Source organism: Bufo gargarizans, chromosome 8, assembly GCF_014858855.1.
Source record: "Bufo gargarizans isolate SCDJY-AF-19 chromosome 8, ASM1485885v1, whole genome shotgun sequence".
NCBI lineage: Eukaryota > Metazoa > Chordata > Amphibia > Anura > Bufonidae > Bufo > Bufo gargarizans.
The window spans coordinates 174,465,859-174,488,561 of record NC_058087.1 but is presented as its reverse complement, the minus strand read 5'-3'; the positions used below and the strand labels follow the sequence as shown (position 1 = coordinate 174,488,561).

Genomic DNA, 22,703 nt, shown 5'->3' with positions numbered 1-22,703 from the left:
GGAAAACCTGACACACGTGTCTCCGATGAGAGACCAGATCCGAGGAGTAGATTAGTATGTCATCTAGATAGACAACAACACATCTATCCAAGAAATCTTTGAGAACATCGTTGATGAACTCCTGGAAGACCGCGGGAGCATTACAGAGACCGAAAGGCATCACGAGATACTCGTAATGCCCGTCTCTGGTATTAAATGCGGTCTTCCATTCGTCACCCTCTCTAATGCGAACTAAATTATAAGCACCCCTTAAATCGAGTTTGGTGAAGACTCGGGCCCCTGCCACCTGAGAAAACAGATCATCAATCAGAGGCAGTGGATACCGATTCTTCACCGTAATCCGATTAAGGGCACGATAATCGATGCAAGGTCTCAAGCCTCCATCCTTCTTCTCCACAAAGAAGAATCCAGCTCCAGCAGGGGAAGTGGATGGACGAATGAAATTCTTCTCAAGGTTCTCTTTAATATACTCCCGCTGAGCCTGAACCTCAGGCCCAGTGAGATTATAAAGATGCCCTCGTGGTGGCATGGTGCCTGGCAACAGGTCTATAGGACAATCATATGACCTGTGGGGAGGTAATACATCAGCCCCCTGAGGACTGAACACATCTCGGAAATTATGATACTGCTGTGGTAAAGTACTTAATACTTCCATGGAGGCTAGTGACAGGTCGGGACGAATGCACTTAATAAGGCATTCCGTACTCCACTGACAGATAAGACCCGAGCGCCAGTCCACTACTGGATTATGGAGCCTTAACCAAGGGAGACCCAAAATCACGGGAGTGGATGGCATGTCAAGGACAAAAAGGCTTAAGGTCTCCCGATGATCAGCCCCCACCGTTACCTGTATTCCCGGAGTCATCCACACTGCACGACCATCTTGAAGAGGGGAACCATCAATCGCGGTCACTGACATGGTGGTTTTCGGCTGGATCAACGGGATGCCAAGTCGACGAACCAAGGTTGAGTCCACAAAATTCCCAGCGGCCCCAGAATCGATTAGTGCTGACAACTCATGGACCTTGTCTTGCCACCGTAAGGATATGGATACCATCACCCGGCTTGGAGGAGGGATAATAGCACCTAGGGGGTTCTCCTCTATGCCCCCTAGGTTCATTCGTTTCCCGCCGGCAGGAGGGGACAGGTTTTAACGAGGTGTCCAGACTTCCCGCAAAATAGGCACAGGCCTTTCTGTTGGCGACGAGCTCGTTCTGCCTGTGTGAGATGGGAGGATCCAACCTCCATTGGCTCTTCGGCCGATTTTAGAGGCCCTGGATGTGGTCGAGAGGATGAAAACCGAGACGACCGTTCCACTCGCCTCTCACGGATTCGCCTGTCGGCATCGATTGCCTGAGAGATAGCCATTTCCAACGAGAAGGGGGTAGGCAAGGCCAAAAGAAGATCCCGGACCGCATCCGAAAGTCCCAAACGGAAGCAAGCGATGGCGTAGGGCTGCGTCGCCCCAGGTGGTGAAAGCTGCCCATCGCCTGAATTCCGCAGCGTATTCTTCAGCTGGGCGGCGGCCTTGTTGAATATGCTCAAGATTGGTCTCTGCGGTGCGAGTACGATCCGGGTCATCGTAAATCACAGCCATAGCCTCGAAGAAGGCATCCACTGACGAAAAAGCTGTATAGTCTTGAGGCAAGTTAAATGCCCAACGTTGGGGGTCTCCACGTAGCAGTGACATTACAATCCCAATTCTCTGCCTGAGAGTGCCAGAAGCCATCGGTCGTAACTGGAAATAAAGGAGACAGGAGTCCCTGAAGTTTAAGAACTCCTGTCGCTCTCCTGTGAAGGGGTCAGGCAGAGGGATCTTAGGTTCTGTTTGATGCCTTGCGATAGTGACGGGTAGTGCTGAGGCTCCCTGGATAAGCTGCTGAACCTCCTCCATCACAGTTGTCAGTTGCTCTTGGATTTGCGCTGCAGCGGCTGCTGGTATATTTGGGCGTCGTTGGAACAGCAGGTTAACGGCTCCCGTTAATTCATTCAGCTGCTGCTGGATCTTGTCCATGGCAACTGTTAGTTGGGCCCACTGTTCTGTAATGCAAGGCACCAACAAACAGACTAGTGATGAAAGCAAAAAGGTGTTTATTCACCAGAAACATAAACGTCCAGGACACTTGCTGGTAACAAGGAATAATAACAAAAAACCAGGCAAGGAGATTCCAGGAATAGTCCCAACCAGTGCTGAATGATGCTGTGCACTTGGCAGTCGAGTCACTCCAGATCTTGGGTCCGCTGTGAGGACAAAGTTCCTGGCAGTCTTCAGTCACTAGGAGTTGTGACCTATACCTGGTTGAGGGAAAATAACAGTGGGCACTGATCACCCTGAGAGACCTCCTTTTAAATGCCTGCTGACCAATCCCAGGGTGCCAAGTGTCCACTACCATAGGTGAACAAATTGCCCTGCACCTGAGTACAAGGCCTAAGGCAATCACAAGTTGATTAACCCATGGCTGGCTCCCTAATCCACTTTGCTCTTGTGAGTCAGTATAATATGCGCCACTGGTCGACAAAGTGCATAAGAAGCGCGTACTCGCGACCGTGTATCCCTTTGCGAACCTGCCCTCGTGCGTACGCACGGACGCATGATTGACTCAGCGCGAGTATGCGAGCGCGTGGACCCAGATGCGGAAACGGAAGTCGCAGGAGACACCGGAGACAACCCTGGCCGCGGCGTCTTGTCACTCGCCTGGCCACTCTGTCCCCGGGACTCCGACGGTCCTCCCCTCCGATGTCCACGCGAACGCATCTCCGCACTGGCTCGCAAAGAGGTCAGCGCTGGTGCATCAGAGACACGCATAACCTGTCCCGCAACTCCACGAGGACCCCTCTTGGTTCCCCTGGAGTGCAAAGCAGGTGAGGATCTTACACATAGTTTTAGATCAGGAACTGATAGTCCTCCCTCTTTCTCCGGGCATTGTAAAATTTGCATTCTGATTCTGGGTCTTTGTCCCCCCCATATTAGTTCACTAAATAAACTCTCTATAATCTTAAAGGTCTTCTTCGGGATCTCTATCTCTTAATTCCAAATTATATAATGTATCATTGGCAGTAAGCACATTTTAATCAATTAAACTCTTCCCACCATTTAAATAGGCATCTTTTTCCATATATTTATCTTTTTTCTAATTTTATTTATTAACATATATAATTCTGTGGATTGGAGGATATATGGGTCCCTAAATATTTTGCACTCTCTCCCTCCTTTATAATCTCCAAGGCCCCAGGTATAACGTTGCCCAATGGGTCCAGAAGAATGCAAGCCGACTTGTTCCAATTTATCTTGAGTCCCGCGACTTTCCCAAAACTCTCAAAAATGTCAAATATTTTTGGTAAAGAGTCGTGGGACCCCACAAATAGCATCAAGTCATCTGCATACATTGAAATTGTTTCCTCGTGGCTCCCATACTTAAAACTTGTTATCCTTTTATCTTGTCTTATTAATGAAGCAAGAGGTTTCATTGCTATGGCAAAAAGAAGTGCGGATAGGGGACATCCCTGCCTAACCCCTCTTTCAAATTTCAAATGGATCAGTCAATTCATCATTAACGATTATTCTTGCTCTTATATCTGTGTATAGGATTTTAATTCATGAGATAGTTATTGCCAAATCCCATTTGTTTAATGTAGGCCATTCTGTTGTATCGAAGGCTTTGGAGGCATCTATTGTTACAATAAGACGTTCACCTCTATTTTCTGTTTTAAGCTGCTGGATAATGACTACTTTATGTGTACACAGGGCGCAGAGTGTGTGTTGGAGAAAGCCTTGGCAGAATGGAAGTATTTCTTTTCATCACTGGATTACTGCAGAAGTTCACATTCACACCCCCTCCGGGAGTGAGCACAGAGGACTTGGACCTCACTCCAGAAGTAGTCTTCACCATGAGAACCAAGAACTACCACGTCTGCGCAACTCCCAGGAACTAAGCAGATTCCATTTGTACTTGTACCTTGAAGATGCTCCCCTTGCAATCCGGTAGTAGGTATAAAGGCCACATAGATCTCAATGCTCCACCACCGGGCACTTACCCAACTGATACAATATCAAAACAAGATAAGCTCTTTCTTGGCACTTATGCTGAGTGTTTTCAAATAAGAGTTCGATCTTTTATATTATGGTTATAAAAAAAAGGTAAGTGAACCTGTATTTCCACCAGCATAAAAATGCATTATGTATTTTAATGCAATGCTTGGATCTAAATTGAATGAAAATATTAAGTCAAGCACGAAAATGTCATTTCTGTCATCAATAGGGTGAAATGCATGTCCATACGTTCAGGTATCTTTAGACTTTGTAGATAGCTCCCACAATGAAAATGTCTGTATGTCATTGCTCTACACTGGAGTCTGAGCAACATAGCATCTTCCTTCAAGTCTCTTGAAAGTCTTAAATGCCATGCCGCTTCAGACACTAATATTGTAACCCACATTTTGCTTAAAGCTTTCTCCAGGGAAGGATCAAGGGCATCATTAAATGAATAGAACAAACTTCAGCCAGTCATACAGTATCACAATGGAAGGAAATAGAAGGAGTGTCAACATGGGTGGGAATAGGACAACCTGTAGCCAGTGAGATGTTTACAACAGTGGAAGTAGTAGTTGCATCCATGTTGTCTGAAGGGTCCAAAGGTGGCTTTGCCACAGAAGAAGACACCAGTGTTATAAATAGGAAAACGACGGGGGGGCTTTTAAAGATAGAAAGAGGGATTTTAGAAGAGTAGAAATTAATACATTTGAAAGGGTTTGGAAACCTTGGATTAAATCCTCTGGCTTTGCCTCCCAGGATATCCAGGTACTGCTTGGGCCTAGTACAGTTTGCAATCAATGTCTGCTTTTTTCCCCATTCCGTGAGACTAGAGCAAGTTTGGGTGATTGGTGGTTCCATGTATATTTTTGTAAAGGAGCGAGACTTGTGCCATTGTGTGTGTAGGGGGGCTCTTGTTTCTCATCTGTGATATGACTGCCATCTGTAATATCTTCATGTATATGCTATATATCTGTTTGGGGCAGTTCAGTTTGGAGATGGGCGGCTGGGCATAGAACCAGAACTGGATGACGAGATGGACTTTCTGGGCTCTTACAGATCTGATGCACTTTCAGGTTACCTGTGTGTTATGCAGAGGAGAGGGGTTGGTTTTCTTTGTTATAAAAAAAAATTTTTTTTTAAATGTTAACAAAAAGACACAATTTGAAAAACAGAGTATGTGTGTTTGTAGAAAGAAAGACAGAAAAGATATAATATATAATACAATATTGCAGTTACTTATAATCCAATAAAAACATCAAACTGAAATTATTTGTATCTGCATTTTTTTTAATTTTTATTATGTTTGGAGATAAATCTTTACCTCCCGTTTCCAGATGACATGATAAATTTAAAGTGGTTGTCTGAAATTAGTCAAACATGAATGGTAGGCAGGAAAAAGTGTGAAAAATGTAAAAAAAAAAAACAACGACAACGACATTCACCTTCTCTCCATTCTAACATTGCAGCTCCTGGTGGTCTCCGCTGGACTGGAACTGATGAGGTCTCATAGCCTAAACGTTGCATCTGGAATAAAGGTGTGCTGCCGCTATCCCTCTTCTGTTTTGGATTACCTATTTTGGGGTGAATTGCACCAAATCTCTTGGAGGCGTGCACCCATCTACTTGGACTTTTTGGAGTGCTATCCACCCAATATATTTATCTGAAGTATATAAAGTTCAACATAACTTTACTATTACTTTGAGGAGGTGCAAATCTTGAAGAGGGTGGTTACAGTAACGAGATCAATAGGCTTATTGGTGTTGTGAAGCACACACACATTGTGGTTTCAGCATACCTCTATGTATCGGTATGCATCACAATGGGCACAGTGTGCAGTATATAAATTTAAAAAATACACAGAAAAATTAAAATTTACTAGGGTTAGAATATCACAATGCAATGAAAAAACTTTTTTTTCAGTATGAATGGCAGGCGCGTGGTGCACTATTATCACTTTGCGGGCTCTGTTTTAAGTATAGGTGCGGGGCCCTAGCAATATGCCCCCAAAGTCCAAGATGGGAATACCCCTTTAAGGGCTCTTTCACACTTGCGTTGTCCGGACCCGTCGCGTACTCCATTTGCCGGAATTACACGCCGGATTCGGAAAAACGCAAGTGAACTGAAAGCATTTGAAGACGGATCAGTCTTCAAAATGCGTTCAGTGTTACTATGGCAGCCAGGACGCTATTAAAGTCCTGGTTGCCATAGTAGGAGCGGGGAGCGGGGGAGTGGCATACTTACAGTCCGTGCGGCTCCCGGAGCGCTCCAGAATGACGTCAGAGCGCCCCATGCGCATGGATGACGTGCCATGCGATCACGTCATCCATACGCGTGGGACGCCCTGACGTCACTCTGGAGCGCCCCGGGAGCCGCACGGACGGTAAGTATACTGCTCCCCCGCTCCCCACTACACGTTACCATGGCAAACAGGACTTTAGCATCCTGGCAGCCATGGTAACCATTCAGAAAAAGCTAAACGTCGGATCCGGTAATGCGCCGAAACGACGTTTAGTTTAAGGCCGGATCCGGATTAATGCCTTTCAATGGGCATTAATTCTGGATCCGGCCTTGCGGCAAGTGTTCAGGATTTTTGGCCGGAGCAAAAAGCGCAGCATGCTGCAGTATTTTTTCCGGCCAAAAAACGTTCCGGTCCTGAACTGAAGACATCCTGATGCATCCTGAACGGATTTCACTCCATTCAGAATGCATGGGGATAATCCTGATCAGGATTCTTCCGGCATAGAGCCCTGACGACGGAACTTTATGCCGGAACAGAAGAACGCAAGTGTGAAAGAGCCCTAAGTTACCTTGTAGCAGTAAGAAGGAAAGATAACCCTTTATTTCGAAAATATTTCCCCTTGTTTAGTAAAAAAAAGGAAAGTTAAAAGGTTCATCTCACCTGAGACATTGGTGGCATATCGCTAGGGTCCCACCTTTAGGACTCGCACCTTTCTCTATAACCGGCCCCAGAAAGTGAAGAGCACACCGACCACTGCTCTATTAACTTCTCCGGACTGCCAGAGATAACGATCCGGCACTCGGCTATTTTTGGGAACATGCTATGGAGGGTCGTCTGACAGTAATACCACCTGAAGTTCCTCTCTTTTGCGTGGGCCGCTAGAGATAATCCTTTAGAGAAGGCACACATCTTGAGAACGTTATCCGATGTAAAAGTAAGCTGTAGGTCTGCTACCCACTTTCGAAAATAAAGAGCTATGTCTGCATTGCTCCGATCTAAAAGAATCCTGTACATCTGTGACAATAGTGGACTTTGAAGTGAGTTCCGGGATGTAGAAAGAGATTGTCGAAGTCAGTTAAGTCATGGCGATGCCCATGGCTGAGTAATCTATCTAATCTATCTAAGAAGGATCTCAATTGGGAGTATGAAAGCCATAAAGAACCTCTAAAACTGAGGGACTCAAAAGGCACTATTCTTTTTATCTCTCATTGCATCTCGGACCCATGGGCATGAAGATTTATCCCATATCAGACACGTATCCACGCTTAGTCCAGGGATGAAAGCAGGATTGCCTAAAAGAGGCATCATAGGACCTGGTCTTTGTGAGATCTGAAACTTCAAGACACAGGTATTCCATTGAGTAAGAGCGTGACGAACTAGGAAGGGCCACTCCTTTAATGGTGGTCTATCATCCTGGATCACCCATGGAGCAACCAGTAGATCCATTGGGGAGAGTTCTTGTTCTATTTGGACCCAAAGTTTCAGAGATTACTTATTAGACCAGTTTAAGATCAATCACCAAAGCATGGTACAGCTTAACATCAGGTAGTCCTGCTCCTCCCTTAATTCTAGGTTTGGTCAATGCCAACGAAAAGAGAAATTGCTTTGTACAAGGTGCACATCAGTCAAGGGGAGCAATATATTCAGAATTTCACTTTTGGTGAGATTAATCTTGAAATTGCTGATGGTGTACGTTCTCTCATGGATCCTTCCTTAGTTCAGAGAAAGGAACCGTCCATTCATCAAGTATAAGGCAAAGATTTATGTAAAGCAATAGAGACCACTTTCGATTAGAGTCAGGATTGGTACTATGAGACCAGTAAGAGTAATATTTAAAATATATGCCAGGCATAAGACCTTTCTTAAAGTGTGTTTCCTGGACCCTCTCTCTGTGCCTGTGATACAAGACCTTAGAGCGTTTTTAAGGAATATTGAATCCCCTAACATTTAGCAAGGCAAGTCTGACACTAGTTGGAGTGTAAGGATGGGATAGGGAAAGATCGACCAGGGAAGGAAAGGAACAGAATAGAAAAGAGAATAAAAGGAGAGTAAAGGAAAAGAGAATAAAGGAGATAGAAAAGAGATTGAGAAATCACTTGTACAGCACTAAAGGGAAAAAAGGGGAGGGGGTTAGAGTAAAAACTCAAAATATAGTGACAGAGAAATGTCACTAGTACTGTGCAGTATCTAACCTTCCCAGAAAAGCAAAAAAAAGAAAATTCTCTGTGGAGTTCACCATCTTTAACTAGGTAAAGACGAATCCCTGGGTAGAAGACGGACTTCCAACGACAGAGCAGAGGAGCCACCCCGAAGCTGAGAAACTAGATAATAAAATAGACAATTAACAAGCAGGATGTTGCCACCCTACCATCAGAGCCACCAAACTGGCAATAAGGCAAACATATACATTACTATTGCATCACAGAGAATTTTAGATGAAGGATACACCAAAAGACGAAACAGAAATCAAACATGGAGCTGAGCTGTGAAAGGTAAAGAACCCTCTTTTGGTTAGGTGAGTGTCTCTGCCTAATGGATATTATACTTTCTGTGACATCTGGAATAAACTGAATATACTTTTCCTGAAGTCCTCTGACAGTTTCAGGTGGGTTGGGTAGTGCTGCTTTGCCGCTGTAGGTTGCTCCTGGGTCTCTGCATGAGGGATCAAGAAGGCAGTGGAGGTAAGCTATACCAATCTGGTAGCTGAATCATGGGGAGGTCTAACGCTGCGATGAACAATGGCAGATCCTCTGGGCCCCGGAGCTCAATACGTTGACCGTTCTTGCGGACTACTAGCTGGAATGGAAAGCCCCACATATAGAGAAGGTCGTTTGCTCTTAGGAAATCTAACATAGGTTTAAGGACTCTCCTCTGGGCCAAAGTGAAACGTGAAAGATCTTGCAGGATTGTTAAGGTAGGCCCATCAAAGTGAATAGTAGAAAAGTTACGGGCCTTGCGTATAATTTGCTCCTTCACAGCGAAATAATGGAGATGGCAATTGACAACATCTAGGCTTGGAGGGATCCAGGTTGATCGGAGCCAGGGTCCTACGGGCTCTGCCGATTTCCATTCCAGTAAGAAACTGGTCTCTCAATTATAGTGTTAAATAGGCCTTAGAGTGTTGGAATCAAGTCCTCCATTTTAGTAGATTCAGGAAGACCTCTTATTCTTTCATTATTTCTCCTGCTACGATTCTCAATATCATCATGAAGATGGTATAGATGGCATATATGACGGTCAATCGTTTCCCCTTGGGCCACCAATTCATCCACTTTAGCAGATGTATGATCATGCATGGAGGCAACTTCTTCAACCCTCTCCTCTATAGCTTTCACATTTCACTACAGATAGCTCCTGCTTATAGGAGTTTTCCAATCTCTCCACAAATTTCTCAATTTCTTGATGCGTGGGGAGCAATTTCATGTGCTCTTTCCAATCCCACTGAGTATCAGGGGGACCCCTCTCCAACATATTGGCACAATCAATCAACTCCGGCCGGGTGGAGGAGCGCTGTGGTAAAGGATTCAGCGGGATTAGGTACAGAGGTGTGGAGGTATGTCTCACCGAATCAGTTCTTGTTTCTGCGGGTGGCGGAGTCGCGATGGCCTGCTGGGCCAGGCAGAAAGGTGCAGCGTCTGGATTGCAGCCTGCAGGGGTCACGTCCCGAATCGCTCCCGCAGCAAATAAGCGCTGTATGCCACCTTGTTCCGCCGGAGTCCCAGCTGAGCGAGTGCCAGCAAGGGACCCTTTTTGTCCTCACCATAGGTGCCCTCAGAGGACTCTGGAGAGGGCCGGCATGGTTAGTCTCAGTCTCGTGGCGGGAGTTCCTGTGTGATGCGTGCTTACACCGCCAGGAGCCCTTACGCTGAGGTGTACTTTCTCAGGAGCAGTTGGGCCACATAGCAGCTGCTCTAACCAATACCCTGGCAGTTAGGCTGCCTGATATTAAGGGTCCAAGTGCTCAGTCCTTTCTGGGGGACGGTTGTATGTCATCATCTTAGAGACACTAATAGCCTATGGCATTTTTCTGGTGTAGTATAAACTACGAATAGAGATATGGAAATTATAGCTAGGTAAAAGTGAAAAGTAATAAACAGTGATAAATGAGTCATTGCCGCCCGTTCAGGAGGAGTTACTCATTGACTTGGGTTTACTGCAAAACATTATACGGTAATAATATATATATAAAGTGTCATGATTTCTTTATAATTCATCACATTTCTTTATAACTGAATCTCCTCCTTCTTCTTCATTCCTCTATAAAGTAACAAAACATATTGCTTCCAAGACCAGTATCGACCTTAGGGAGACTCAAGACCAAAAATGGCTAATTTGTTCACTTTCATAGCAGAGTTTTTATCCATAAGTATGGCACTGAGTATATTGCTGATAGTAATTTTCTCAGTGCACTTTATTATTAGACGTAAGAAGTCACCATATAATTTACCTCCAGGTCCAACACCACTACCTCTTATAGGAAACCTGCACTTATTGGACCTCAGACGACAGGACCTCTCTCTGATCAAGGTACAGTAAAGTCAAAACTTTCTAAAAAGTTCAAGAAAGCTTTTTGTTTTTGTAACTATTTGCCTTACGTTGCATTGTTAATGCCCTGCATTTTTATGTAATATTATTATGTGAGTATAATAAAGGGAAAAAAGACAAGAAATTAATCGCACATCCACTGCTATGCTTTGATCTCATCCCTGCTACTATTGCAGAAGACAGCACTTAATAGCGCATGTGTACCGCCTCCTATGCTACATGCTGAATGAGGCATTAGTGTACATTTTGATCAAAAGGCATAAGCCCACTCAACACGCCAAGGTTGCCTCTATGAGTGGGTCCTAACCTAAAATTGGCACGGCGACCACCGACGTTGCGGCGGCGGGACCCAGCCGCCAAACAGCACCCCTGCTGCCTTGCCATGCCAAACCTAGCACTGGGCCCCACCAACCAGCCAGAAAAACAGCACAGTGGCCCCCGTGCAGCACCGCACCATGTGAACAGTTGTCAAAGCTCACCTCATCTGAAGCTCTCAGGAACTCCAACTGAGAGCATGATAGGTTAATTTAACCCCTACTGCAGAATACTAGGCTAATTAAAACCACCTAGCCATATGGAAGGAGTGCTGATCCAGGGACAGAATCTCTATAATTATGATAAAGGGAGAAAAGACAAGAAATGAATCGCACATCCACTGCTATGCTTTGATCTCATCCCCGCTACTATTGCAGCACCACACCATGTAGGGGTTAAATTAATCTACCATGCTCTCACTTGGAGATTCTGAGAGCTTCAGGTAAGGTGAACTTTGACAACTGTTCACATGGTGCGGTGTTGCACGGGGGCCACTGTGCTGTTTTTCTGGCTGGTTGGTAGGGCCCAGTGCTAGGTATGGCATAGTCAGGCAGCATGGGTGCTGTTTGGCGGCTGGGTCCCGCCGCTGGCCATGATGGCGCGACAGCGCCGGTGGTCGTCGTGCAGCGCTGCGCCAATTTTAGGTTAGGACCCACTCATAGAGGACACCTTGGCGTGGTGAGCGGGCTTTTGATCAAAATGTACACTAATGCCTCATTTAGCATGTAGCATAGGAGGCGGTACACATGCGCTATTTAGTGTTGTCTTCTGCTAAAGTAGCAGGGATGAGATTAAAGCATAGTAGCTGGATGTGCGATTCATTTGTTTTCTTCTATTTTTTATATAATATTATGTGCATTGTTATATAATATGACTTATTGTGTCATATTACTTATTATTATGATTATTATTATAGGACTTTTTCTTAGCATGTCTTTTTATATCTCTTGTATATCTCTTATATATACAGTTTTATTCCAGGTTTCCATAACAACCCAGCCATTTTTCTTCACTGCTGTAGGTCAGCTTTAGGCTAGGGCTACAAGATGAAAATAAGTCGCACGACACATAGGGCACAACTACGCTGCTACATGCATAAATCTTGGATGGATTTTTTGCGACTGTCGTGTCGCCGTCACAGCATATTGCATATCGCAGTGCGACACCATAGCCTATCATTATAAAAGTTGTTGAGACAAAATGTCGCGCGACACATGTCATAGTGTAGCCCTAACATTAAAGGGGCAGGGCGCTGTGGAGGTCACTGTTAAATGGGCGGGCACTGTGGAGGTCACTGTTAAAGAGGCGGGCGCTGTGGAGGTCACTGTTAAAGAGGCGGGTGCTGTGGAGGTCACTGTTAAAAGGGCAGGAGCTGTTTGTTGGGCACTGTGGAGGTCACTGTTAAAGGGGCGGGCACTGCAGAGGTCACTGTTAAAGGGGCGGGCATTAAGGAGGTCACTGTTAAAGAGGCGGGCACTGTGGAGGTCACTGTTAAAGAGGCAAGCACTGTGGAAGTCACTGTTAAAGAGGCGGGTACTGTGGAGGTCACTGTTATAGGGGTGGGCACTGTGAAGGTCACTGTTAGGGGGCGGGCCCCTGAGGAGGTCACTGTCAAGGGAGTAGGGTGCTGTGAAACTCACTGTTAAATGGGCGGCTGCTGAGAAGGTCACTGTTAAGGGGATGGGCTGCTGTGGAGGTCCTATTTTAAAGTGGCAGGGCACTGTGGAGGGGTCAGTGTTAAGGTGTGGGGGACTGTGGAGTTCACTGTTAAAGGGGCGGGGTGCTGTAGAGGTCACTGTTATGGGGGATACTGTTGATATCTTTTAACGACACATAGAAACATTAAATGAAATAGATTATACCCGTGCAAAGCCGGGTCCTTCTGCTAGAATATATATACTAGCAGAAGGAACCAGCTTCTCACGGATATATTTCATCTATTTAATTTAATGTTTCTGTGTCGTTAAAAGATATCAACCATATCCACTATAACAGGCCTAAGCAGCATGACCAGATCTATAAAGCATTTACAGATGATAGCAGGGTAACAAGCTGAAGACTTGCATTTCTGGGACTTCTTATTATATTATATGTTTTAGAAGTTTGCATTGGGTTACCTCTGAATAGCGTTATGTTTATGTCAATGTTTAGATTGTCATTGCTGATTCCATATTTACCTGTTCACCATATTTGGTTTTGGATTATTATTGATATTTAGGGTGTAAATCACAGGATTCCATGAAAAAATTTAAAACGGACCTCACTCCCCCACCGAGTGTTCCATCTAATATACTACTTACTTATTAACGCTAATGTTCACCATGCTGGTTCAAACTTCTATTCTGATTTTATGGGATATATCTGAATACTTAAGCTCTGTTTTTGTGACAAACTGTATCTTTACGGCTCCATTTAGCCACCACTAGGGGGAGCTCACTGCAGTTGAATTTATACAGTGAGTTCTGCATAAATCTGTATGCACTGAGTGGTGACCGTGAGTAGACCATCATCTTTTATGGGTGGATACACCAAAGGTATGGTGAATATGAGTATAAATACCCGAAAATTAAACCTATTGCCTCTTAATTTGTCTTGTAGGTCAGCGGTTTAAACTTAGAGAATTTTCATGTGGCCCAACAAATATTACCTTTGCCATGTTATTTGGCAACAGGTATGACTACAGTGATCCGATCTACGTGCACTTGCTGGATCTGATTGATGATATTGTTATTTTGCTTGGCTCACCCTACTTACAGGCAAGTGGTTTTAGTTTTTATAATGCACATAAGCTTCCATATGAGAACAATACTATGAAAAATGATAGGAAGTGAACTAGACAGCAAAATATAGAAGCTTATATATAGTTTATCCTCAAAGGGCCAGTAACCAAGTAGCCCATAATAGGATTGTGTTATACTGTATGTTAGTTTGTTGCGTCTTTTCAGCTCTACTTATAGTTCAGAGACCAGATCGGACTGTTGTGCCTCTTGCCCATCAGAGGAAACAGTTCTAAGGCCCTAATTAGGGTTGAGCGAATCGATTTCGGATGAAACATCCGAAGTCAATTAGCATAAAACTTTGTTTCAATACTGTACGGAGCGAGCGCTCCGTGCAGTATTAGAATGTATTGTCTCCGATGAGCCGAAGTTATTACTTTGCGAGGTCTCGTGAGACTTCACATAATAACTTCAGAAATTGATTTATACTGTAAAAAAAAAACATTTCCCGAACTCGGGTTCGGTTCCAAGTGGTTCAAATTGTGTGAGAACCTGGTCCACCATAGGATTCTCTGGTAGTCTGGTGAGCCAGTTTTCTGGTGTAAAAGATGGTTGAAGTCTACATTACCTAGGAGCTGCTGTACACTTCAGTCTAGGTTCTCGGAAGGCCGGATGATGTCCCTACTTTATTGGGGTGTGCGCCTTTTCATAAATGAAACGCATCCTAATTCACTGGTCAGTGGGTGTTCCCAGGAGTTGGACCCCCACAGATTTGATATTTGCAGCACGCCAGACCTGCAGGGTATAGCGATAGTGAGGTCACGGTTATGGGCAATCGAGGGTTACTCACTTTTCTGAGGAGAACCCTGGGCAGGCATGCGACAGTGAAGGAGAGGTAGACACTAGTTCCTCTGGGGCACACTCTGTTTGTAAGGACCAGGCCTGATGGTGTGTGAGGTGCCCCGGATGTTGCAGGTATTTTGAGTGCCTTAGGTAAGGTCCCTTTAAGAATCGTGACGCCAGTGCCTGTAACGGTGGCACACCGGTTTGCAGGAGGATTAATGGAGTACACAGTTGGTAAACCAAACGTTGCTTTACTTTAGACAACAGTCCAACTTTATACAATCAGTTGCAGTGGTGTATAATGCAGTCCTTTACAGTACATATGCACAGCAGGTTTACTTGATAGCACAGCAGGTTTACTTCACAGCAGGTTTCAATCTTGCAAGATACTTGGAGGGTATGCAGTTAATGCTTTGCAGTACAATGCTGCTCTATCCCCTCAGCTATTCTAGCTGGCTGGATCCCAAGACCCGGATGCCTAATTGCTGGCTTAAATCCTTGGTATATAAATTCCTTCCTCCAGTATTGGCACTGCTTTAGGTTACAGTACCTTTGTTTCCTAGCTGGCTTCTCTGCTGGAGTGGAAACGTGGCTGCAGGTTTCTCCCAGGAGGTGCTCTCCTACTACTGGGGTATCTCAACTGAGCTAGCTTAGTCTCAGGAGCTTCAGGCTGACTAGGTGTCTCTTCTAGTCCCCTGGCATTCACTAACTCTCCCCTGTCTGGGCCTTCCTATATATATCTAGGGCTCTCTATCTCCCTCTAACGTCTGGGAGGCTAAACTGCACCCAGATAATACAGGGAAATGCACATTACACATGACAGTAAATGCAATAAACACATTAACCCTGGTGTAGTGCCCACCTTTACCTAGTGGGACACTACATATTAATGACCTATCCTGAGGATAGGTTATCAACATTTGAGTCCCAGCCAAACCCTGTAGAAAGGTTACTAGATCCTTCAAATGCCAGAGGACAATTTCCTCATAGACATCTGTTATTAATAGATACTGTATATATCACTACACACATTGCATGTATTACTTTTTCCCCAGCTGTTTAACCTGTACCCAATACTTGCGGTATTTATGAAGACCCACAAAATCCTACTGGAAAAGATTGACAAGATTTGCGCAGTGTTAAAAACGGACATTCAGGCCAAAAGAAGGAAAATGGATTTCAACTTCCTGTACACATTTATTGAAGCTATAGTTGCCAAACAAGAAGAGGTAAAGACAATGTCTATTGTACTTGGCTATTATAAGAAATCGTATCTTTTTCATCAGATTTTTGGCTGGTTGGCATAAACCCTAAAAAAGTGTCCCCCTCCATTCAGAATACAGGTAGACCAAAGACCCTACCCATGTAATCACCTCCTCTCATTCCAGTGAGGTGTTTCAGTTTAGTTCTGTTCATGTTTTGTCGTGCAGTCTGGTGTTTCTCTTCTTGTTCCAGTCTGCCTTTTGGGCTGTTCCAGAGACCTTTGTTTTAGGCCTCATGCACACGACAGTTTTTTTTCACGGTCCTGAAAAAACGGGGTCCGTGGGTCCGTGATCCGTGACCGTTTTTTCGTCCGTGGGTCTTCCTTGATTTTTGGAGGATCCACGGACATGAAAAAAAAGTCGTTTTGGCGTCCGCCTGGCCGTGCGGAGCCAAACGGATCCGTCCTGAATTACAATGCAAGTCAATGGGGACGGATCCGTTTGAAAATTGAGCCACAGTGTGTCATCTTCAAACGGATCCGTCCCCATTGACTTACATTATAAGTCTGGACGGATCCGCTTGCCTCCGCACGGCCAGGCGGACACCCGAACATAACTTGAAGCGTCCCCATCACCATGGGAACGCCTCTACGTTAGAATATACTGTCGGATATGAGCTACTTCGTGAAACTCATTTCCGACAGTATATTCTAACACAGAGGCGTTCCCATGGTGATGGGGACGCTTCAGGTTAGAATACACTGCAAACTTGGTACAAGACTGCCCCCTGCTGCCTGGCACCACCCGATCTCTTACAGGGGGATATGATAGCACAATTAACCTCTTCAGGTGCGGCACCTAAAGGGGTTAATTGTACTATCATATTCTCCTGTAAGAGATCAGGGCTGCCAGGCAGCAGGGGGCAGACCCCCCCCTCCCCAGTTTGAATATCGTTGGTGGCACAGTGTGTGCCCATCGCCCCCCCCTTCCTCCCTCTATAGTTAAAAATTGTTGGTGGCACAGTGTGTGCCCATCGCCCCCCCCCTTCCTCCCTCTATAGTTAAAAATCGTTGGTGGCACAGTGTGTGCCCATCGCCCCCCCCCTTCCTCCCTCTATAGTTAAAAATCATACTTACCTGCCTGCTGCTGCGATGTCTGTGACCGGCCGGGAGCTCCACCTACTGGTAAGTGAAAGGTCTGTGCGGCGCATTGCTAAAGAACTGTCACTTACCAGTAGGAGGAGCTCCCGGCCGGTCCCAGACATCGCAGCAGCAAGCAGGTAAGTATGATTTTTAACTATAGAGGGAGGAAGGGGTGGGGCGATGGGCACACACTGTGCCGCCAACGATTTTTAACTATAGAGGGAGGAAGGGGGGGGCGATGGGCACACACTGTGCCACCAACGATTTTTAACTATAGAGGGAGGAAGGGGGGGGCGATGGGCACACACTGTGCCACCAACGATATTCAAACTGGGGAGGGGGGGTCTGCCCCCTGCTGCCTGGCAGCCCTGATCTCTTACAGGAGAATATGATAGTACAATTAACCCCTTTAGGTGCCGCACCTGAAGAGGTTAATTGTGCTATCATATCCCCCTGTAAGAGATCGGGTGGTGCCAGGCAGCAGGGGGCAGTCTTGTACCAAGTTTGCAGTGTATTCTAACTAGAAGCGTCCCCATCACCATGGGAACGCTTCTGTGTTAGAATATACTGTCGGAAATGAGTTTTCACGAAGTGAAAACTTAGATCAGAAAAAGCTTTTATGCAGACGGATCTTCGGATCCGTCTGTATGAAAGCAACCTACGGCCACGGATCACGGACACGGATGCCAATCTTGTGTGCATCCGTGTTCTTTCACGGACCCATTGACTTGAATGGGTCCTGTGAACCGTTGTCCGTCAAAAAAATAGGACAGGTCATATTTTTTTGACGGACAGGATACACGGATCACGGCCTCGGCTGCAAAACGGTGCATTTTCCGATTTTTCCACGGACCCATTGAAAGTCAATGGGTCCGCGAAAAAAAACGGAAAACGGCACAACGGCCACGGATGCACACAACGGTCGTGTGCATGAGGCCTTAGTCTTAGTTCCTGTTCAGTCTGTGCCTGTGGTTTTGTGTGTTTCCTGATCCTGTCTGTGTTCCCGACTCCTAGGATCAGCTGCCAAGTACACCAGGACCATCCCATGAGGTAGCGGTCTGGTCAGTAACCTCCAGCAAAGTCACTCTATAGCAGTTAATGGGTGAATACCGGACAGGCGCCAGAATAACGCCCTTAGGGTTTGGCCCAAAGTCAAAGCGATTACTTGGCACAGTGGTTCCACTGTTGCGTCTTGAACCATAACCAGTGAATCTGTAACATGTATTGCATTGTACGATACTGAATTGCACTATAAGTATGTGTGAACAGCACTGACCTTTTTTCTGCTGATTGTATTATCGTTGTTGCATTATGTGTGTGGCTGCACAAGGACCTTTTGAGATGTGACTTAATTTGACTTAATATATTCAGCTCTTTAGAAAGTAGTGAGAGCACATACCTTGGTTATGATAAAAAGTAGTATCTAAACTCCATGTGCTGTAAGGACCTTCTGATGTTACACGGTCACATGACATTCTCACCCTAAGCACCATCATTAGGTTGAATTGTTATTATTTATGTATTATATTACTAATCTTTATTACCACAGTTCATAGGATGTAGATATTACCTTTCTGGTAAGTCCCGTGTCTGCTTCAAAGCCACGTGACTTTAGCATGTTACATGACCTTGTGATGTCAGAAGGTCCTTGTGGGTGGCCCATGGAGTTTAGACACTATACTATGATGAATAGTAGTGCTCTGCTTGTGGAAGTTGTAGAAAGATAGAGTCAAGAATTAGCTGGGAAGCTGTTGCTGGAAAGAAAGCCAGCAATACACCTGCATAGTAACTAGCTAGATAATGGAGGTGATTGGTACCTGTCATAAAGGTACAACACCTCAGAGATTAGCTAGTGTACCTAAAGTTATATATTTTGCTGAGGAGTTTGAGACCAGAGCTGAGGTTTAGGCCTCATGCACACGACAGTTTTTTTTCACGGTCCGAAAAAACGGGGTCCGTGGGTCCGTGATCCGTGACCGTTTTTTCGTCCGTGGGTCTTCCTTGATTTTTGGAGGATCCACGGACATGGGAAAAAAAAGTCGTTTTGGCGTCCGCCTGGCCGTGCGGAGTTAAACGGATCCGTCCTGAATTACAATGCAAGTCAATGGGGACGGATCCGTTTGAAAATTGAGCCACAGTGTGTCATCTTCAAACGGATCCGTCCCCATTGACTTACATTATAAGTCTGGACGGATCCGCTTGCCTCCGCACGGCCAGGCGGACACCCGAACATAACTTGAAGCGTCCCCATCACCATGGGAACGCCTCTACGTTAGAATATACTGTCGGATATGAGCTACTTCGTGAAACTCATTTCCGACAGTATATTCTAACACAGAGGCGTTCCCATGGTGATGGGGACGCTTCAGGTTAGAATACACTGCAAACTTGGTACAAGACTGCCCCCTGCTGCCTGGCACCACCCGATCTCTTACAGGGGGATATGATAGCACAATTAACCTCTTCAGGTGCGGCACCTAAAGGGGTTAATTGTACTATCATATTCTCCTGTAAGAGATCAGGGCTGCCAGGCAGCAGGGGGCAGACCCCCCCCCTCCCCAGTTTGAATATCGTTGGTGGCACAGTGTGTGCCCATCGCCCCCCCCTTCCTCCCTCTATAGTTAAAAATCGTTGGTGGCACAGTGTGTGCCCATCGCCCCCCCCCCCTTCCTCCCTCTATAGTTAAAAATCGTTGGTGGCACAGTGTGCGCCCACCATCGCCCCCCTCCATCTTCCCCCCCCCCCATCATTGGTGGCAGCGGAGTTCCGATCGGAGTCCCAGTTTAATCGCTGGGGCTCCGATCGGTAACCATGGCAACCAGGAAGCTACTGCATCCCTGGCTTCCATGGTTACTTAGCAATAGTACAATTGTAGAAGATTCATACTTACCTGCCTGCTGCTGCGATGTCTGTGACCGGCCGGGAGCTCCACCTACTGGTAAGTGAAAGGTCTGTGCGGTGCATTGCTAAAGAACTGTCACTTACCAGTAGGAGGAGCTCCCGGCCGGTCACAGACATCGCAGCAGCAAGCAGGTAAGTATGATTTTTAACTATAGAGGGAGGAAGGGGGGGGGCGATGGGCACACACTGTGCCACCAACGATTTTTAACTATAGAGGGAGGAAGGGGGGGGGGCCATGGGCACACACTGTGCCACCAACGATTTTTAACTATAGAGGGAGGAAGGGGGGGGCGATGGGCACACACTGTGCCACCAACGATTTTTAACTATAGAGGGAGGAAGGGGGGGGCGATGGGCACACACTGTGCCACCAACGATATTCAAACTGGGGAGGGGGGGGTCTGCCCCCTGCTGCCTGGCAGCCCTGATCTCTTACAGGAGAATATGATAGTACAATTAACCCCTTTAGGTGCCGCACCTGAAGAGGTTAATTGTGCTATCATATCCCCCTGTAAGAGATCGGGTGGTGCCAGGCAGCAGGGGGCAGTCTTGTACCAAGTTTGCAGTGTATTCTAACTAGAAGCGTCCCCATCACCATGGGAACGCTTCTGTGTTAGAATATACTGTCGGAAATGAGTTTTCACGAAGTGAAAACTTAGATCAGAAAAAGCTTTTATGCAGACGGATCTTCGGATCCGTCTGTATGAAAGCAACCTACGGCCACGGATCACGGACACGGATGCCAATCTTGTGTGCATCCGTGTTCTTTCACGGACCCATTGACTTGAATGGGTCCGTGAACCGTTGTCCGTCAAAAAAATAGGACAGGTCATATTTTTTTGACGGACAGGATACACGGATCACGGCCTCGGCTGCAAAACGGTGCATTTTCCGATTTTTCCACGGACCCATTGAAAGTCAATGGGTCCGCGAAAAAAAACGGAAAACGGCACAACGGCCACGGATGCACACAACGGTCGTGTGCATGAGGCCTTAGGAAGAAGCCACTTAGGGGGTCATTTATTAAGACTGGCATTTTAGACGCCGGTCTTAATAACCCTTTTAGCTGACAGTGGATCCGCTGAAGTTATGTAGAGGTGCCGGCCTCTACATAACTTTGGCGTATCCACCATCGGTCTAAATGTAAGGCAGCTACCTTGCTGGCTTAAATTTAGACCATTTTCTACAACTAGAAAATGATCAACATGATGGGACTTGTCCCCGTCACAGCCTGCTATTGGCTGCTCCAATGGTGCAGCGGCAGCATTGCAAGGATCCGGAGCAACGTGGGTGTCAGGGAGCAGGTAAGTATAATGTATAGAGGGGGCCTTGGCATTGGGTGGGATATTTTAGATTTTGGATAACCCCTTTAAGCTTGTTGCCCCAAGAGAGTCAAGTAAAAAAGAGCACTGTACTTTGGGAAAACTTTTCATATCATATGTCATGGTGATGTACCAAAAGTTTTCATTGGTGGGGGTCCAAGCACTGAGACCCCTTCCAATTGCTAAAACAAGTACAGAGAAGCACTCACCTACCAACTCTTTCTCCTCACTTCAAGGGATGGAAGCAAAAAAGACTCAGTAGAACTACTATGAGCCAAACTCATTTACTGCAGTGAGGGGAGAGCACTATGTGAGTGGTTCTCTCTCCAAGTTCTACCGTTTGGTGGTGGTCTCAGCACTTGGAACCCCACTGATTAAAACTTTTGTCATGTCGCTATCACATATCAAAAGTTTTCCCAAAGTACAGTGCCATTTTAAGTTGCAACTGTGTCCTCCTAATTCTTTCCACCATCCTAGAGTGGGGAACCATATTTACCACTCGTAAGGTGTGAATGGTGACAATTTCTGTACAGCGCTGCAAGATACAGTATGTTACTGACATCATATTTACTTGCTTGTGGGTCTAGGAAAGGACAAATAAAGACACTCTGTTTCATGACGCTAACGTGCTAGCTACAGTACTAGATTTGGTTATGGCCGGGACAGAGACCACCTCTACTACACTGCAGTGGGGGATTCTGCTGATGATGAAATATCCTGAAGTGCAGAGTAAGTTCCGTTTCCTGAAGTTTTCAGATATTCATTTCTAGAACTCTACCATTTAACGTGACAGTCGTTGTATGTTTGTATGTTTAGTGTGCCGTCCTCAAATATTGCGGTCCCATTGAAATTAATGGGTCCATATCTGATCAGCAAAAAGATCGGAGGTGGATCTAAAAATATGACGGTGTCCATGAGGACTAAGGATTATATCATACGAGCGATACAGAATGTGTTTGGGTTTGTTCAGGGAAAAACTAATGGTTTTGTACGTGAGTTTAATTAGTTTCGTCTGTTTGGGTTCAGTGTTTTAGTTTTTTCAAGCAAATGCAATCAGTTTTTGATGCGTTCTTCATGTACATGAAAAAAAGATGAAGAATACCATCTCCTAGCAACCATCAGTGAAAACGCATTGCATCCAGGTGCCTTCCGTTTTTCATGCTTGTCCCATTCATTTCTATGGGGCCAGGGCTGTGTGAAAAACACACAATAAGGCCTCATGCACACGACCGTTGTGTGCACCCGTGGCCGTTGTGCCGTTTTCCGTTTTTTTTCGCGGACCCATTGACTTTCAATGGGTCCGTGGAAAAATCGGAAAATGCACCGTTTGGCAGCCGCATCCGTGATCCGTTTTTCCTGGCCGTGAAAAAAATATGACCTGTCCTATTTTTTTCACGGCCAACGGTTCACGGACCCATTCAAGTCAATGGGTCCGTGAAAGAAC

General features: G+C 45.8%; 2 protein-coding genes across 2 annotated transcripts in view; both read left to right on the top strand.

Moving 5' to 3' along the window:
* LOC122944473 (cytochrome P450 2W1-like) overlaps positions 1-4,894 on the top strand; it is a 36,736-nt gene extending 31,842 nt beyond the window's left edge. Inside the window, exon 9 of the mRNA XM_044302784.1 lies at positions 3,746-4,894. Coding sequence (XP_044158719.1) covers positions 3,746-3,933 — 188 coding nt within the window. The 3' untranslated portion in view covers positions 3,934-4,894. The remainder of the gene's footprint in view (positions 1-3,745) is intronic.
* A 1,820-nt stretch (positions 4,895-6,714) lies between these two features.
* LOC122944474 (cytochrome P450 2W1-like) overlaps positions 6,715-22,703 on the top strand; it is a 33,198-nt gene continuing 17,209 nt past the window's right edge. The window contains exons 1-4 of the mRNA XM_044302785.1: positions 6,715-10,799; positions 13,731-13,888; positions 15,748-15,921; positions 21,847-21,988. Of these exons, the coding sequence (XP_044158720.1) occupies positions 13,787-13,888; positions 15,748-15,921; positions 21,847-21,988 (418 nt within the window). The 5' untranslated portion in view covers positions 6,715-10,799; positions 13,731-13,786. The remainder of the gene's footprint in view (positions 10,800-13,730; positions 13,889-15,747; positions 15,922-21,846; positions 21,989-22,703) is intronic.